General features: G+C 40.8%; 3 protein-coding genes across 5 annotated transcripts in view; 2 read left to right on the forward strand and 1 right to left on the reverse strand.

Annotated features, from left to right (window-relative positions):
* LOC124057352 (neurogenic locus notch homolog protein 1-like) overlaps nt 1-3120 on the forward strand; it is a 39193-nt gene extending 36073 nt beyond the window's left edge. For 2 of the 3 annotated variants that reach the window (XM_046385477.1, XM_046385478.1), the window contains exon 34: nt 247-3120. In XM_046385477.1, coding sequence (XP_046241433.1) covers nt 247-1626 — 1380 coding nt within the window. In that variant the 3' untranslated portion in view covers nt 1627-3120. Of the gene's footprint in view, nt 1-207 lie in introns of all 3 variants that reach the window. The other variant, XM_046385479.1, reaches the window with a different exon arrangement.
* Nucleotides 3121-4750: 1630 nt separating this feature from the next.
* Nucleotides 4751-13440, forward strand: ubac1 (UBA domain containing 1). Its single transcript, XM_046385480.1, has 10 exons — nt 4751-5212; nt 6786-6906; nt 6995-7068; nt 7229-7336; nt 7489-7591; nt 7916-8024; nt 8263-8521; nt 9368-9454; nt 9942-10080; nt 11047-13440. Exons 1-10 carry the CDS (start codon nt 5075-5077, stop codon nt 11160-11162), a joined length of 1254 nt encoding a protein of 417 aa, XP_046241436.1. The 5' UTR covers nt 4751-5074; the 3' UTR covers nt 11163-13440.
* A 2475-nt stretch (nt 13441-15915) lies between these two features.
* Nucleotides 15916-18593, reverse strand: LOC124057795 (myosin-2 heavy chain-like). Its single transcript, XM_046386352.1, has one exon. It carries the CDS (start codon nt 18277-18279, stop codon nt 16402-16404), a length of 1878 nt encoding a protein of 625 aa, XP_046242308.1. The 5' UTR covers nt 18280-18593; the 3' UTR covers nt 15916-16401.
* Between the last annotated feature and the right edge of the window lie 252 nt (nt 18594-18845).

The raw sequence follows: 18845 nt of genomic DNA on the forward strand, positions 1-18845 counted from the left end.
GGTGAGAGGGAAAGTCCAGTATAGTTCTTATTTTGGACAACATCCTCCTCTCAGACACCACTGTCAGAGAGTCCAGTTCCTCTCCCACAACATGGCTGGCCTTCTTGATGATTCTATTGAGTCTGTTAGTGTCCCTCACCCTCAGGCAGCTGCCCCAGCAGGCAACGGCATATGTGATGGCACTGGACACCACCGACTCGTAGAACAGAATCCCTTAACATGTTTTCTCCTTTCTGTCTACCTCAGGAGGAAACCCCGCTATTCTTGGCTGCCAGAGAAGGAAGCTATGAGACTGCCAAGGTCTTACTGGACCACTTTGCTAACAGAGAAATAACTGACCACATGGACCGGCTCCCCAGAGACATTGCACAGGAGAGAATGCATCATGACATTGTGCGGCTCATGGATGAGTATAACCTGGTACGCAGTCCTCACATGCATGGAGGGTCCCTCAGCACCACATTGTCACCCCCTCTCTGTTCGCCCAATGGCTACCTGGGGGGTATGAAACAACCCCAGCCTCAAGGTCAAGGACAGGGCAAGAAGGCACGCAAACCCAGCACTAAGGGCATCGGCTGCAAGGAGGGAAAAGACATGAAGGTGAAGAAGAAGAATTCCCAGGATGGGAAGCCTGGGAATCTCCTGGACAGCTCAGCTGTTCTGTCACCAGTTGACTCGTTGGAGTCTCCGCATGGTTATGTCTCTGATGTGGCCTCACCGCCCATGATGACCTCACCTTTCCAACAGTCTCCATCTGTATCCCTGAACCATCTGCAGGGCATGTCTGACCCACACCTAGCTGTGAACCACATGGTGATGCCAAACAAGCAGGAGCTGGCTCGAATGCAGTTTGACCCACTGCCTCCTCGTCTTACCCATCTGCCTGTGTCTGGCTCCAGTGGTCAGGGTGCCATAAATGGCCAGTGTGATTGGCTGTCCAGGATGCACAGCAACATGAGCCAGCCAGGCCAGTTCAACCCCCTGAGAGGAGCACCTGGTGGTCAAGGGGGTCTGCACCAGGGAGGGCAACATGGGTTGATGACCTCCCTCCACAATGGTCACCCCACTACCAGCCTGTCTCAGATGATGAACTACCAGGGGATCCAGAGCACCAGACTGGGTCCACAGCCCCACATCATGCAGCAGCAGGCTCAGCAGATGCAGCAAATGCAGAACCTGCAGCAGCTCCAACAACAGCAGCAACAACAACAACAGAACATCCAGTTGCAGCATCAGACCTCAAACACAACCAACAGCCAGAACTTCATCAGCGGGGAGCTCAGTTCCCCGGAGCTCCAGCAGAGCACAGGCAACTCCAGCATGCCCATCCACACAATCCTGCCACAGGAGACCCAGATTATGACCTCTTCCATCAACCAGTCAATGCCCAGCACTCAGTTCCTCACCCCACCCTCCCAGCACAGCTACACAGGCCCCATGGACAACACCCCAAACCATCAGGTCCAGGTGCCTGACCACCCCTTTCTGACCCCCTCTCCTGGCTCCCCTGATCAATGGTCAAGCTCATCTCCTCATTCCAACATGTCTGACTGGTCAGAGGGCATTTCAAGTCCACCGACAAGCATGCAGTCTCAGATTGGACATATACCTGAACAGTTCAAATAAAAAGCTTATATGTTTGCGCCCAGATGAGCTGCTGTATATTTTTTCATAAAAAAAGGCACTCTGTGAAAAAATAGAAAAAGGGCAAAGCTGTAAACATGATTTAGTAGGATTTTTTATGCTTTTATACTAACAGCAACACCTGTGTTTCATCCATTCTTTTTATTTATTAATGCCTTATTTATATGCATTGCCTGCTTACAGAAATTTCGGGGATCCATGGTGCTGGGTCATACACAGGATAGAGAAAGTCCTTTAGAAAGACTGGTTTCTTTTAGTATTTCTTTTCTGCAGTGACGCCTCAGCATACACACTGGGTATTTATTTCCTTAAGGACTTTTAGTATTTGCTTTTTTTTCACGTGATTTCTCAATCTTTGTTTATATTTTATTATTTTTGTATAATCTTGTTTATAAATAAATAAACTTGCAGTTAATGGGCATTTTATAGAGCACATTTTAAGTTTCAGTGTTATTTCGATTTGTTTTAAGTATGGGAAATATTCTACTCAGTCAATGATAAACAAGGTGTGAATGTTCACAGAACATATATCTCATATTTCACGCACAGATCCTGTGTCATGGAGGAGCTGTTTTCCACAATTTCCCTTTTTAAAATTACATGTGATTCTACATTCTAGAATTGCGTTCATGTCGTGAATCGGTGGAACAACATTTAAGTTGTGCCTCTAGATTTGATTGCCTTCATAAGTAGAGAAGTGGTGAAGATGTGATATGTTGTACAGTGTACAGCCATCTTGGAAATTGGCAGTTAAGACAGGCTTGCGTATCTGTTAGTCCTGTGGTGTTGGATAACTGGCCCATTGGCCACAGAATATGTTGTTGTCCAGAGGGAAAAGGAAACTTCATTTTCCCTCTCCCTCCTAATGGTTTGAGCCTATGGCTGTATTCTTCCTTTTGTAAATATCTTATGCATTTCCCTTGTAAGCAAGATTTTGTTTAAGAAATCTTATTATCTTAAGCATGCAATTTTGATGGGTCTCGAACCAGTCAACAGCCTCTGAAATGTCATTCAGAACAGAATATATATTTTGTACTTTACTGTTCCTTATGCATAAGTAAATCTGAACTGTATACAAATAGATTCAATATATTGTCAGGAGACATTTTTCTCATAAAAATTGAAAATGCATAAATATTAAGGTTTTATAAATTCATATTTATTTACTGTTCTGTAACACATAAAAATCCACTGAGGCAACCATTTTGCATATTATGAATTGTTTGTGTTACATTTTGGCTAATTTCTCATTTGTCTCCACTGCAATGCTTTGTGAGACTCGCCCTGGTATAGTTTGTATAATGTTATAATTTAAAAAAAAAAAATATTAGGTTATAGTGAAGTTGTAATATCTGAGATATGTTTCTTTCCTTTTACAAAGTTATAATTTGCAAGAAATGTATTTCCTCTTTTCATTTTCAACCTGTAAAAATGTTTGTTGTTATAATAAAGGACACTTGTGTGTCTTGAACTGTCTTATTGTCTGTCTTATTACTTACATTTTTGCACATTTTTGTCTTATTACTTACATTTTCACATTTTTATACTCTCTAAATATCACAACCACAGTATAAGCACATGCCCCTGATAGTTCTGGATAACAATTTATTTTTAATATGTAGATTTTTAGTTGAAAAATAAAAGTGACCCTTCTCTTTACACACTGTAAGTGTTTTAGGATCGCGTAAAGCGAGGAGTCGTCTTCAAGCAGTTATATTACAATTTTCTTCTTGCAAAAGGGACAAAAATGTCTGGTGTAGCATCCTAGCTGTGAAGATTGTCTGCCTGTCTCACGTTTATCATTTATCATTGTAAGCTGAAAATCTGTGGTTTTTGGACTGATCTGACATCTGAAGTCACTTTGGACTTTTTGTGACAGGGTTTTTTTCACTGACCAAAGTAATAGCTGAGAAAATGATTGAATGAATTGCCTATAATGGTCCTTATTGTCTCCGTTGACATTGTTTGTAGTGCTTATTAACAAAATAAGTTTTCAAAGCAATTGACAGTCTGGAGCCTGTGGTGACCCTGGAGGTCTGACGCCCCAGGCAGTCGCAGGCTTTGGTAATCCATCCTTGCTTGTCTCTTGTTAAGGCAATATCGCAGATGTTGACACAATAGAGTTTTGTTGATAGCTTTACTTCTAGTGTGTTTTTAAAGCTTGAGTGAGTTTTCTGAACTAATTTGGCTGATCAATGCATGAAATATCCATAAATATCCAACAACAATGACTATCAGCCCGCAGCATTGACCTCCATCGTCATGAAGTGCTTCGAGCGGTTGCTGATGCAGAACATCAAGTCCAATCTCCCTCCCTCCCATGTCAGTTTGCCTATAGGTCAAAAAGGTCCAGAGAGGGGGCCATTTTCACTACTCTCCACCCAGCCTTCACCCGTCTGGACTCAAAGAACTCCTATGTGCAAATGCTGTTCTTAGATTTTAGTTCAGCATTTAACACAATCATTCCCCAGCAGCCAATACAAAAACTCATACACTTGGGAATCAAAACCTCTCTCTGCAACTGGGTGCTGGACTTTCTTACAAGGAGTTCACAAAGTGTGCGGGTCAGCAGTAACACCTCTAAGACCACTCCAAGACTCTGACCACAGGGGCCCCACAAGGGTGTGTGCTCAGCCCGCTGCTCTTCACCCTGCTGATTCACGACTGCGTACCAACCCACAGCACCAACCACATCGTCAAGTTTGCGGATGACACTGGTGGGTCTTATCACTAATGGGACAGAAATGAGGTGAACCAACTCCTCCACTGGTGTAAAGGCAACAATCTCTTCCTGAATGTGGGGAAGACCAAAGAGATTGTGGCCAACTTCAGGAGAGGACATTCACAGCAACCTCCACTGACCATAGATGGTGCTGCTGTGGAGAGGGTCAGCAGCCCCAAATTCCTGGGGGTGCTCATCTCTGAGGACTTCTCCTGGTCCTCCACATGGCCACTGACCAAGAAGGCCCGAACACGTCTCTACTTCCTCTGCAAATTGAGGAGAGCATGTGTCCCAGACAATATTGACAATAAAAATCTCTGAATCTCTGAATCGGGGATCTTGAATATTCTGTGACCCAAAAGAACTACGACTCCCATGATGCACCCGCAGTAGGCTGTTGAAGTTCAAAGTTCAAACATTACAGTAAAAATAGGGTACTCGCTGGCTGACTGCCTGTGTGATCGCTGAGAATAATATAGAAGCTAGTGGTCACAGAACTAAACGGTTGTCACCACACTGAACACCGGTAGAGGAAACCGAAAATGCCCCTCAGCTAATCGGCGCCTGCTCTTGCCCTGTTGTCGGCGGATTTACAGAACGACGGCTAGCTGGCTGCTAACGCTAGCACGCTAGCTTGCCAGGAGCACATAGCAACTGCTGCTAGCTAACGTCACTGGACTGGTACTCTTAACTCTCAAGGCTGCAGCTATGTTCGTCCAGGAGGAGAAGATATTCGCCGGGAAAGTGTTGAAAATACACATTTGCACCATGGACGGCACGGAGTGGTTGGAGGAGGTCACGGAAGACACGACCGTTGAAAAACTGAAGGAGAAGTGCTTGAAACATGTAGGTTTTGGGGTTGATTTGTATCTTCCTTGTTGCTTTTTTTGTCCTGTCACTCCTCTGCCTGGGGTGTTTGCAGTCTACCATTCCCTCTTTGTAAATTGTCAGTGTCAGTGTCAGTGCCTTTTGTATTTATAGCAACTGGGTAGACCTTGCTATTTATAATTTAGCAGGTTGGCTGTCCCTCTCGAGCTAACTGAACAGTCCGACTCTGCCCCTTTTCTGTCCCAGTAACTAGCCATAGAGGCATTCTGCTTTACTGTCTATTATTATACAGCCCATCTCCCTTCTCCTTCTATGGCCTACTGCATAAACTCTGTTGACTCTAATGTTAATTTCGCATGACATATTTTATGTAATATCAGCATATGGACACAGACATCGAATTTAAATTTAGCACGAGATTCTAATCAAGTTGTTGTTTATTACATCTACATTTATAGGTTTGGTAGCCAAAAGAACTGGCTGAATAATTGCTTTTTAAATCAATAGTGTAGTCAGGGAAGTTACTTCTTCCCTGATTAAGTTTTCAAATGTCTGATTTTGACTTACCAAAAGATAACAAAGAAATATTTAACATATTAAATTTGTTAAGTAGTGTGTTAATATTTAACAATGACATGAAAAAGAGAAAAGCAACAGATTTTCTCTTTTTTGATATTTTACTTCAGGAATTAATTGATTATTCATATTGTTGTAGATACATTTCTGTCAATCAAATTATTGTTTCAGCTCTACTTGATTGTCAGAAAATGCATCAACAGCAAGTTTCATAACTGGCTAATTGTTTCGGATAAACTATATAGATGAAAGTATCCAGACACACTTCTTTATGGGGCTGTTTTTCAGGGCTTGGACTGGGCCTCTTACTTCCAGTGAAGGGAAATCTTAATGCTTCAGCATACCAAGACATTTTGGACAATGCTATGCTTCCAACTTTGTGGCAACAGTTTGGGGAAGGCACTTTTCTGATCCAGCATGACTGTGCCCAAGTGCACAAAGCAGTGTCCACAAAGACGTGGTTCGATAAGTTTGGTGTGGAAGAACTTGACTGGCCCACACAGAGCCCTGACCTCAGCCCCATCCAACACCTTTGGGATAAACTGGAATGGAGATTGTGAGCCAGGCCTTTTTGTCTAACATCAATGTCTGACCTCACAAATGCTATACTGCATCAATGGGCAAAAATTCCCACAGAAACACTCCAATATGTTGTGGAGAGCTCTCACAGAAGAGTGGAAGCTGTTAGAGCTGCAAAGCTGTCCATGTATTTAGAGTGTGATTAGAATGCGTCCTTAAAGTCCCTGTTGGTGTCGTGGTCAGATGGCCGAATACTTTTGCCTATATAGTGTATTTATACTCTGGTTCTAGCTTCTTTAATGTGATAATTTAATGTTTCTCTGTTTTATGTATTTGCAAACTGAATATTTTAAGGCTTATCGGTGACATTATTTGAAGATGCCATTTACTAGACATAGTGATAAATTGAAAACATAATTGACAAAACAGTCAATAGCTGTGTCCATACTGTTCGCTGTTCATTTCTAAAATGCTACATTGTGCACTTTGTTTATAGTATGTGCATGGAAGTCTAGAGGACCCCAAAACTCTTACCCACCATAAACTCATACATGCTGCTACAGAGAGAGTCCTCACCGACACCAAAACTGTCTCAGAGGAAAATCTCAAAGATAAAGGTATGCAGCACCGTCTGTGATACATTCTGGAATAATGACAGTCTGACACGGTCTTTCATGAACTGACCATGTTTTATTTTTGATGTAGATGTTTTGCTGCTCATAAAGAAAAGACCACCACCAACCCCTCCAAAGACGGCAGACGTTAGTTCAGATGACAAGGTGAATTAATTAGCCTTTGGTTTCATTGAACCAGAGCTGAAAGCATTTCTTCATCATTAAATTTAAATTCAGCACCATCAGCATCAGAAAGGTGGTGTCTTTATTTTGCCTGCTTTTAATATCTTTTTATCTCTCTCATTGTTTTTCCTGTTCATCACAGAAGAAACAAGATAACAAGGCTCCTGACAAAGACGCAATTCTGAAAGCCACCGCTAACCTGTCCACACGCCACACTGACCGCACTGTCACCCAGCATAACATAAGAGATGTAAGGTTCTCGGTGGAATGGATTTATTCATCCTACATTTTTATTTTAAAAAATTAAATCTAATATACAGATTATGTCAATAAGAGTTATTCCAGCAGTTCGAATTTGGCAGTGTCTAAGATGGTTTTTGTTTCTATATGTTTGTGATTTAGTTTCAGACGGAGCTAAGAAAAATCCTTGTTTCTCTCATTGAAGTCGCTCAGAAGCTTCTTGCCTTGAACCCTGATGCTGTTGAACTCTTCAAAAAGGCCAATGGTAAAGCTTACAACCCCTTAAAATGATTTCCAAATCTCTATGAATTATCCTACACTCACAAAAGTTATGTTTATAGAATGTTTTGTTTGGTATGCACCTGACACTGTAGTATGCTTCTGTGACTGAAGCAGGAGAATACATTTTTCTAGGCTCAAAAATGACACTGACAAAATGAGGTAGGAGGTATTTCATGTTCTGTTGTTATGTACTGTTTTATGTTGACCATCTAGCTCAATGCAGCGATTATTCTTGTGGACATTTCACACACATTGCCTAACCCTTGGTGTCAGTTCTCTGATCTCTTTGTGTTTCTGTGTCTTATAGCAATGTTGGATGAAGATGAAGAGGATCGGGTGGATGAAACGGCCCTTCAGCAACTCACTGAGATGGGTTTTCCTGAGAGCAGAGCCATCAAAGCGCTTAGACTGAACCAGTAAGTCTTGAGATAGTTTAATAACAACTCACTCACAATATGAGCCAAACTATATAAAATATATGTATATAATTTGTTAGATCTGTTAACAAATCACCTCTGGAAGTTGAAAATTTGTTCAAATGATTACTTTAATGTACATTACTGCCAGTCATTGTTGGTGGTCTTGTGTTGCTCGCCTGTAGCGTGATCATCCTAGAAACTTTTTTTTTCCTCATCTTATCCTTTCTTTCCTCAGCATGTCAGTGACTCAGGCAATGGAGTGGCTCATTGAGCATGTAGATGATCCCTCTGTCGACACGCCTCTGCCTGGCCAGGACTCCTCCGGGGCAGCAGGAGCCACGGCTGCCGCCATACCCGGCCCCTCGGCTTCTGGCCCTAACCTTCTACGCAGCCTCTCCAGCCAGTCAAGCACGGACGAGAGCAGCAGACAGGACGAGCTCACAGAGATCTTCAAGAGGATACGCAGGAAAAGGGAGTTCAGACCAGACTCCAGAGTGGGTGGCTTTATCCAGTCAGAGCTTTCATACAGAACTATGGATAGCACTAACTTTTATAAAACTTAGAGCTCACGTTAGGGTGAGGACAGTGTTACACAAACATACAGTCACCATAATTGGCCTTCATCTACATTGGAAAATTTTGCCAGTTGTCAACATTATGATGTGTCTTTGCGGTTTACACTTTTACTTTTCCCATTACTTTGTGTTGTGTAGGAAGATGCAGATGCAAGACAGACTCATTTCAGCTGCAGGATCTTGAATTTTCTTTTTATTATTAATATTTTCTTTATTATTATTGTTATATTTTTTATATTTATGTTATACTTTATACCTTTAATGGATCGGACATTCCCCGAGGTCGACGTTAGAAAGACACGCAGCAAAGGGTTGCTGCCATGAAGGGTTTTCAGCCTTCTGTACATGTGCACTTCTACTCGACCATGCATTGCCCTTAGGATCTTGAATTCTTTTTACCAGACAACTGTGTTAGCATTGAAATTATTTGTTGTTTTTTGCTACTGCTCAATCTGTGACTACATCATCTAATATACAGTTTATGAGACTGGAACTGGTGAATAGAGGCAGCCAATTAGATGCAGAGGATATTGAAATGTGCGCTCATTAGGTGTGGCTTTAGTTGCAGAGTTTTTATGTCACTCTGCCTGTATTCACAGTCCTCTCACTAACCTTATTGCATACCTTAATGAACCGGAGTTTCGCAAGGAACGCTGCTCCATATTTTCTCCAAGTGATTAAAACTTCCTCAGGCTTTTTAGAACTGTGGATGTGTATGCTGTTGTAACTAGATTGAGAACACAGTCTTTTTGTTTGTTTCTGCAGGCTGTCATTGCATTGATGGAGATGGGGTTTGATGAAAAGGAGGTGGTTGATGCTTTGAGGGTGAATAACAACCAACAGGATGCTGCGGTAGGTCTGTAGATCTTTGACAAGAGAGTTAGCAAGCAGAGCTAGTACTGAAAAAAGACAGCGGTATCAGATTTGAGAGGTTGCTCTGTTTTGGCCCACTGCTTGTGATGCCATTTATTTATCAGACTTGCAAGCAGGTAGATGATAGCTAAAATATGTGTGGTACAAACTGTAAAACTCTTTGCAATATAAATCATATTGACTTGACCTGAGTTGACTTACTAATTTCACTTTCTTCATTTTGATATAAGGCTGTAGCTCTGTGTTTTGGTGCTAAAATATTTCAAAACTTGACAGTACCGGACTTACTCTACTGATTGTAAGGACTATTAATTAAGAGTAAAAATCCAAAGTAAATGCTGTGCCATGGTGTGGAAAAAATGGATGCTGTTTTGTAGCTGATCCTGTAATCTGAGCTTCACAAAGATATCAGTATATTTTCAGAGACACAGGGATTTGGTTTCTCATTGTGCCTCCTGTCCTGCAGTGTGAGTGGCTGCTGGGAGACAGGAAGCCTTCTCCAGAAGATATGGACAAAGGCATCGACACCAACAGTCCACTGTTTCAAGCCATTCTGGAGAATCCAGTGGTCCAGTTGGGTCTAACCAATCCCAAGACTCTGCTCGGTACACTCAAATATAGTTGAAAAGCATAGATTGTATACAAAAAAGAAAAACAGTAAATTGAAAGTTTAGAGGAAGATTCTATCATATCAGGAACTTTCTTTATTTCACTCTTTGTTTCACAAAGTGAGGGAACAGAAGTAGACCAAAAAGTATTGTATAGTAAATTGCAATAAACTTTACAGACTGAGTATATGCAACAGTCTGCCACCCGAGGGCGCTTTCACACCTGTAGTTCTGTTCATTTGGTCTGCATCAATGCACTAAGGGGTGAGGGGCACATATACATGCTGCTTATAAGGGTCTGACTAATGACCACGACAGGGACTGCAGTGGCTGAATCCTGTTGGCAGCTTTAACTTTGAAAACACCTCTACTAACAGTGCTTGATTTAGTCACTGACAGGCTCAGATTGTTACTCTGTCTGTCAGCTTTATAGAAAGCATGCACACAGAGACATTTTTGTTAACAGGTCAAATCCCTTTTGTTTAACCAGAAACCTTTGCTTTATTGCTTTTGACAAATACACCAGACAAATTTTATCTAAACACAAACAAAATAAAACTCAGTGAGATCATCTTGGTTCACCTTTCCACTGTTTCAACAATCACCAATTCTGGTTTTGTCAAAATAGACCCTCAATTCACTGAGTTAGATGTGAAAATATTGGGGGAGCAGTGAGAACAGACGTCAGAGAAGCAGTTGGGCAAATTGTGTCATAGCCAGAATATTTTCACAACGAACAAGGTGAATTTGGGTTTTATTTCGACCACACCAGAGTCTGATTTCCGGAAAGAATAGCAAAGGCTAAATTTCTATTTTTTAAAATGTCATTGTGAAAGGTCACTTGGCAGTTTGCTTTGATGCCACAGACTAGATGAGACAATGTTTTTACATTACAAGACATTTTAAAGCCTGCTGGCTTTGTTGAACATATTACTCACTTGAGTGCGTTGTGTTTGTGTGCAGCTTTTGAAGACATGCTGGAGAATCCTCTGAACAGCACCCAGTGGATGAACGACCCTGAGACCGGTCCCGTCATGCTCCAAATATCCAGAATCTTCCAAACCCTCAATCGCACATAGAGCCTCCTGGTGACCCCCTGTGTGACTGTGGCAGCTTGTGTGTATGCTTGACCATGTTGGAGGGTGTGTGTGTGTGTGTGTGTGGATGGATGTGAATATGAATGTGTGCATATATCCAAGCGTGGCAGAGACACAAGTATTGTTTTTGCCTTGTAAAGACAAAGCCAGAAGAGTCAAAGTATGAATTAAGATGTTCTACATATAACTATTTATAACAGTACAGTAAAACACTTATACAAAACAAATGTTAATGTAAACATTATTATTATTACAGTAATAATTTAAAAAAAAAACAAGATTTAGTATGTTGTTTTTACATTTTAATGAGAGCAATTTATAGTTATAATGGACATGGATTTATTTTATATAATTTCTCCATTTGCAAAAATGACATCAAACATCAATTTAATGTTTACACTTCAAAGAAAACTGTTTTTGTATGTTTTGCAATATTTAAATATCAATTACAGTTTTGTCTGTCATCAGTGATGAGTGTGTGGAAGACTTGTGTTTTGTTTTTCTTCCCCCATCTGTCTTGTTTTTATCAAAGTAACTGCTTGTAATCGAGAGGCCGGTGGTCAAAACTGAGCGTTTGTTTAGCTGTTTGAAAACAGGCTTTCAGACACATTTACCTCTCTCCCCATTCATGCCTGCGAGGTCACTGTAAGTCAACTGCCTCTCAGTTTAAAGAGGAGAACGTTCGTCCCGGAGCCTCTTCAAGAATATTTATTTGACTTTGCCTTTTTAGACAGAAGCTGTACACTAAACTGTTTGTGTCTTAGTCATGTTTTTACAAGAAAAGTATCTATTAGGCCTGTGTGTTTGTTGTCAATGTGCTCTTGAATGTCATACTATCGTGTTGCGCTCATTTAGCACTTGTTCTATAAATATCACTCACTGCAGCACTGAGGAAGTTAAAAGAAGGGTTCATGTTTTGTCAGAAAAGGTTGTAGTGGGACATTAAATGAAGCTGAGCCTAATAAAAAAGGGTTTGCCTTTTGAATGTGAAGATACGTGCTCACTTCATGCTGCAAAGGTGTGACCATATTCATACACACAAAGAAATAATAGAATTTGAGACGCAACTAATGTTCGGCTTTTGGTTGACTTTTTTTCTAATGAGAGCAACGGACATTTATGCTGTCAAACCAAACTAAAATGTTTCTATATAACCTGCCTTGTCATTAGTTATACCCATTGAAAAAATACCCCGTATTTCTGTGCAATAGCAAGGACTTCTGTTGACCTGTATTGTCAGAGAGTGTTAGAGATGTTGGACTTGCATTGAGTAATGTGTTATACTATATTAGCCTTTGGATTGAGTGCTCAAAATCTCCAGCTGCAGGAAGGTGAGCATTGTCTCTCCTGGTTGTACTGAGAGTTAAAAACAATATGGAGGGTGGTGTGTTTTGCCAAGCTTTTGAGTGTTTTTGTTCAATATTTGAAAATGTGGTATTGATGTGACTTTCTGCTCAGGGAGGCTGAGATTGTTTTTCTAAACCTGCCGTCATGGCAAACCTCTGCTCACCTATTTCTAGTTTGGCATTTAAAAATGGCTTTAACCAATATGTCTAGAACTTTGCTTATGAATAAGAGCACCACAAGACATGGTTTCGTAAATGCAATATTTGAAAATATTTAATGTTTTTAGAGAAAAGTGTCTGTGTGAAATATGTATTATTACATTATTTATATCAAAGCCAAACTAGTAACTTGTTCTTATTTATAACATTTTTAGCAAACCTTTAAGCTAATCTACAAATGTGAAATAATTGAATGATTCAAATGTTGTTTTTACAAACCATTATAAAAAAAATGTGCTTATGGACTGATGGGTCACAATGTGGTGTAAAGTAGTGCAACATGTTTGAATGAAGGAGGATTTCTCCACGTCTCTGGAAACCTCTGCACGCTTTCTGCACTGCAGTGGACCTTTATCATGGCCACAGTGACCAGCTGTCTCACCACCTCCTTGCTTTGCACTGGCATGCAAACATCTTGAAACAAACCTTGGGAGAAGAAGGGTCCACAGAAAATGCAGACACCTTGTCTTAGCAAATGGTCAACAGGAACAGAAAAGAACAAAATGAACTTTATTGCTTAGGGACTCTGAAGAATTGTCAGAGTCACAGGTTACTGTTTTCACTCAGCTTTCATGCAGGATTGTCACAGATTAACAACCTATGCAATATACTCTCACACTTCTGTTCATTCAAACAGCCTCATGGCCACTGGCGTCTAAATCACTATTGCATTAAAGTTATTTTTGTGGCTGTAATCTTTGGATTCTGTGGTTTTGTTGTTGTTTTTTTTAAGCGAATGTCAGCAAACTAGAGACAAGGACAATCTAATGTTAGATAAACACCATGTTTAGAGGGAGGTTGATTAGAGAGACCCCACAAAGGCTCCCGGGAGACATTCTGACTCGTCACAGTAGGCAAGGCACAGGTGGAAATAACAAAATGATTGTTTACCTGTGTGTTGTGAAAAGAGATAATGGGTCATTGTGTGTTTGTACATATGCACACGCTGATCAGCCTGCATATTATGAGTGGATGGAGCATGGATGAGATTTGAATGATATCTAGGCAGTGTTTACATTACATGAGATGCATGAGATGTGTGGAGCATGTTTCAGAAGAGTCAACCACAGTAAATACTGTATGAGAGGTAAAAGTCTCCACAACAGCCTATACATCAAGTGCTGACGGGATGATTTTGCTTCATGCCTGAACTGTTTCAGTCATGTTTGAACATGTTAAACTCTGTAATGTAAGTGTTGTAATTCATTTTGTACTCCAGATTGCCTTAAGAGAGCTGCTGAAATGTATTGGTTTCATCTTCGGCTACTTTTTGTTCTCATGTATCTCAGATTGGCTCACTGAAAGATAAATTCTCAGGAACATTTTTATCGAAATGTCTACGTCTGGTATACGTCGATATTAAACTCTTATTATTGTTGCACTTCTCTGGCAACTGCTGAAGAAATTCCAAATAATTACTACAAATCATATGGAAATACTGGCAATCGTGGAAGACTTCTGAGAAACAATCTAACCTCAGGGTCCAGTTAATGTATTTTAGATTTCATCATTTTGTCCATGCTTTATTAAAAGTTGAGGTTCATAGTTTATTCTTTAGCTTGGTATCGGCAGTTTATAGGTATTTTAAGCCAAAAATACAGTGTGAAAAAGTGCTCAGGAAAACAACTTCTGGAAAAAAAACAAGTCCAGTAATCCAGTAAAGCTACTAAAAGGAACTACCTAGATCTACGGTTAGGGTAAATGAACTTATAGTTTTATTTTATATTCCACAGTTCAGTACTATTTTATTATTATTATATGTTGTTGTGACACATAAAAATATATATAAATAATTAAAAAAAAATAAATAATAATATATAATAAATAAATTCAGTTCAGTTTATTTAAATGGAGCCAATTCACGGCAAAAGTTATCTCATGACACTTTCCAATGAGAGCAGGTCTAGACCAAACTCTTTAATTAAATTGTAATATAGAAAACCCAACATTCCCCCTTTAGCAAGCACTTGGCAACAGCGGCGAGGAAAAACTGCCTTTTCGAGGGCAGAAACCTCGGAGCAGACCCCGGCTCAAGATGGGCGGCCATCTGCCTTGACCGGTTGGGTTGAGAGAGAGAGCAGGAAAAAGAAAGAGAGAGAGAGAGAGCAGGAGAAAGAAAGAGAGAGAGCAAGAGAGAGAGAGAAGGAGGAGAAAGAAAGAGAGAAAGAGAGAGAGAAAATGGGGGTATGGGGACCGTGCCTTCACATTTTTCTCCTTCGACTTTTTGATGACGTCCTTCACCTGTTTCCTCTTCTTTTGAACCTCCGTTGTGTAGTCTTGATTAAATTAGATGGTTGGTCCCTCATATGTAATCTCCTGTTTCCAGGCTTGCCTTATCACATATTCCTTAATTTAGTAGTCCTAAAAGCACACAATGATCGCTCTTGGCGACATTTCCATGTCGCTTGAGATCTGGATTTTGGATTTAATAGGTCCCGTTATGAAGTCTATGGCACCATTTTTCTCTGTGCCCTCTGTGCTGTTGCATTTCTTTGGCTTGTCATTTTTCTTTTGACAATGGGATCATGCTCGGCAAGGAGATCCATAATCAAAAGAAAATTTCCTTTATTGTCACTTTCTGACTCTCTGTGTGCTCTCTGAGTAATGTTTTGTGTAGCTGTGAGAAGCAGGGCTTCTCCAACAGTTTTAATGTGATTTCTGTTTTCACTCATTTGCTGTACTCAGCATTTAAGGAAGCTGAGGGAGATGATGCGGTTGATGTTGACCTCTCATTTCTCTCAACAATGCATTTGTATGAGCTTCAGATTTCACATGATGTACAAGAGTTTTCCAGTCATTTGTGAATGTTATACCAGTCTTTAGAGAAGTACCGTCTTCTGTCCCCTTGATAGGTTAAAGGGAAGTTTTTGAGTTGTGGCTGCATGGGTTGCTCTGCTCTTGACTGGGAGATATCTGTGATGAAACAAGACAACATCACTTCGCCTGCTGGTCCAGGAACAGGTCCAGCTCCTGCTGAGTCCTGCCTTGCGTCTGAAACCACAGCTGCTGCCTGTTCCTGGACTGCTGCTCTCTGAGGTTCTTCATCTTCACTGTGCTCTCTTACCAATGTTGTCTGTGCCTTAGTATCTTTATGCTCTTCCCCCGCTTGTTCCTCTGCATCCTCCTCTTCATTAATATCAAGATACTCTTATCTGCTGCAGCTGCTCCTGCACTTGCCATTTTCTTCTTAAAGTAAGTAGAGATGTCTGACTTTCTCTTCATTGTTTGCAAATTGACATAACTTATATACCACTACCGATATGAATGTTGTATAGATTGTGTCAAACATCAAGTTAAATAACATGTAGCACCAGCTAACTTAAGCTAGGTAATCAAATTAGGCACTTAAAAACTGCATAAGTTAGGTCATGCCAGCCGCCAAAGTTCACGGAACATATATTTTCCACTCTTGTGTTTCGGAAAGTACGACTTGGTAGTGGAGTGTGGTGGTGGTGGTGGGGTGGGGGGGATGGTAGGTTGGGGGGCAGCATCAAATTTATCAGGGTGGCTGCGGCCCCCCCGGCGCCATTGCCTATACTACTGGTCATTAAAATAACGGTTTAATAGCTCATAAGTTTAATTAAATGATCAATATAATGACAAAATTAAAGATGAAGTGAAGAATAGAGTCAGTTTTGAAAGTTCATGGAGTATGTTCAGGGGCAAGTTATCGTGAATTGAAGTGGAGCGAATTCTGGCCGGGATTTGCCTTGTGCATAGCACAGCCTCTCATAGCTGATTTTGAGAGCACTGTGAGTTTTAAGCAGTGCACAATAGTCAGAATTAATGTCTCTGTGCCTCCTCCCTAAATCGATGTGTTCCTGTTGCAGCTGGTATAGAGCCTTCAAGCTCTCATCCAGGGCACCTTTCTGCTGGTTAAGCCTGAGCTCAGTGTCATTGATGTGTCTGAGTTGAGATTTGGACTCTGTCAGCTGTTGTCCCTGCAGCCTGGAGTAGTTCTCCTCCGCTTTCTGGAGAGCCATGGCGAGTTTCTTCTTTTCCTCCAGAGTTTCTAGTTGTTTGGACAAAGCTTCCATGAGCTTGACATGGTGCTGCTCACACGTCTCCCTTTCTTTTTTAAAAGCACAGGAAATTTGATCAACTCTCTCCTGCAACTCAGAGTTTCTGGTCTTTTCATATTTTAAGGTCTCTTCAAGTTCTTCCTTTCTTGTCTTGCTGTCTGAGTGTTGTGCTTGTAGTTCATCCACCTTGGACTGGAGCTTAGCAATGGTATGCTCATTCTCAGAGATAATTTTGTTTTTCATTGACAGCATCTCTTCATTGCCCTCTGAGAGAGAGCAGTACTCAGATTTGATTCTGTCATAGTCTGTCTCAATAGACTTGAATTTAGCTCTGAGATCTGCATTCTCCATCCTTAATGTCTGTGTGTCGTACATCAGACGATCTGTTAACACAGATACTTCCCTCAGCTGGTTACTGGGAATTGTTGGAGCATCCGTAGCAGCCTGATTTTGTGAAACCACCTGCTCAAAGCACATCCTCTCCTGTTTGAGGAAAGCCTTTAAATTTTTTTCAGTGGTCAGACTCTTCTCTAAAGCCAGAGTCTTCTCTAAGAGCTCTTTCTTTTGCGTCTGTATCTTTTTATACGCTCTTGAGAACTGAGCCTTCTCCTTCTTAACGGCATCCTCGAGTCTGCTGCGAGCTTCTCTGTTTTCCTGAAGTTCTTTTTTGTCAAACTCCCTCTGTTTTATGGCAGCGTCAAGTTCATCTTGCAGCCTCTTGTTCCGAGAATCCAGTTGTTGGTTTTCCTGAGTCAAACTGTCCAGTTTTTCTGCTTCCTTCTGTTGCTGGGAGACAGCGGCCTCATAGTCCCTCTGGAGTATACTGTTTTTTCTTCTCTCTTCTTTGAGGTCTGAGGCCCACTGGTCAACTTTCTCCTGCAGTGAGGAAACAGTGTTGTCCTTGTCTTCAATATTGCTTTGAAGATTCTGAATATTGATGTGCAGGGACTCAATTTTATAGTCTTTCTCGAGAATTTCCACCTGCTGCTCACTGAGGCTTTCCTTTAGTGCCTTGATTTCGGCACAGTTCACCTTCTCGCGTTCTGCTATTTCATTTAGGAGCTCACTAGAGGTCGCCTCCACATCACTCTTGAGCTTCTCAATCACCATCTTGTCCTCATTAAGCTCAGCTGACATTTTAGTGATTGTGTCCTTCAGTTGTGCTTTTCTGCGCTGCAGCTCCTTTTGTGACTTCTTAAGATCAGCCACTCGTGTCCTCATGAGTTCTGCTTCAACTCGTAGGCTGTCTTTCTCAGCTTGCGCCTTTTTCAGAGTCTTTGCAAGAGTTTCTTTTTCTTTTTGCTCCTGCTCCAGAGCTTTTTTCTTTTTCCTTTCTTCCCTCTTCAAGGCCTCTCGAAGAGAAGCTTTATCTCTTTTTTCTTTCTTCAATGCCTCTTCAAGAGCAGCCTTGGCCCTCCTCTCCTTCTCTAGAGCTTCCCGAAGACTAGAAGATTTCCCTGATCTCTCAGATTTGTCCGTCTGCAAAACAAAAAACAATTTGTAGTTTGTCATTCAAGTGCCTTGTGTTTAATTAGTCCTAAACTTACTTGAGATACGAAAGCCTAACAACTTTTTTCTTACTGCTTTACCTTATAGATATAACATTACACTGATGAGAAGAAGTAAAGCAAACTAGATGACTGGACTGGATTATCAAACTCAAGCAAGTTAGAGGTTTGTCTGAGTTTATATGCATGTGCAGATGATTACTTTGATGATAAATCCTATCTCATGTCATGTGAAAATGTGAAAGTTTTATGCCTTTATGATAGACATAAGAGCTCAGTTAACTGTACAAACAAAGAAAATAAAATGCTTGTGATGCTTTACATTTTCTGTTTACTTTCATGCACCATCTTATATATGTTTGTATCTTTGCTTCTTTCTCAAATGGCCTACAGTGTCACAGGTGTCTGGGAATATATTATGTTTGTTTGTTTTATGTATATGTATTAAGTATGCATACATTATGCAGAATTACTCTTTAGGCATTCATTTTTGCAAAACTTAGATAAAGAAACTGATATTTCATCTTTTAAAACGAATTTGTGTGCTCTTCTTCAGACGAGGGTGGGGAT

This window comes from Scatophagus argus, chromosome 4 (assembly GCF_020382885.2).
Source record: "Scatophagus argus isolate fScaArg1 chromosome 4, fScaArg1.pri, whole genome shotgun sequence".
NCBI classification, from domain to species: Eukaryota; Metazoa; Chordata; class Actinopteri; family Scatophagidae; genus Scatophagus; species Scatophagus argus.

Bases quoted from the DNA above. Each gene is read 5' to 3' on its own strand.
- ubac1 (XM_046385480.1), top strand. From the start codon at position 5,075: ATGTTCGTCCAGGAGGAGAAGATATTCGCCGGGAAAGTGTTGAAAATA. The intron at 7,337-7,488 runs GTAAGGTTCTCG...TTTGTGATTTAG, and splicing joins CCCAGCATAACATAAGAGAT to TTTCAGACGGAGCTAAGAAA. The intron at 8,025-8,262 runs GTAAGTCTTGAG...TTCTTTCCTCAG, and splicing joins AAAGCGCTTAGACTGAACCA to CATGTCAGTGACTCAGGCAA.
- LOC124057795 (XM_046386352.1), bottom strand. From the start codon at position 18,279: ATGACAAACTACAAATTGTTTTTTGTTTTGCAGACGGACAAATCTGAG.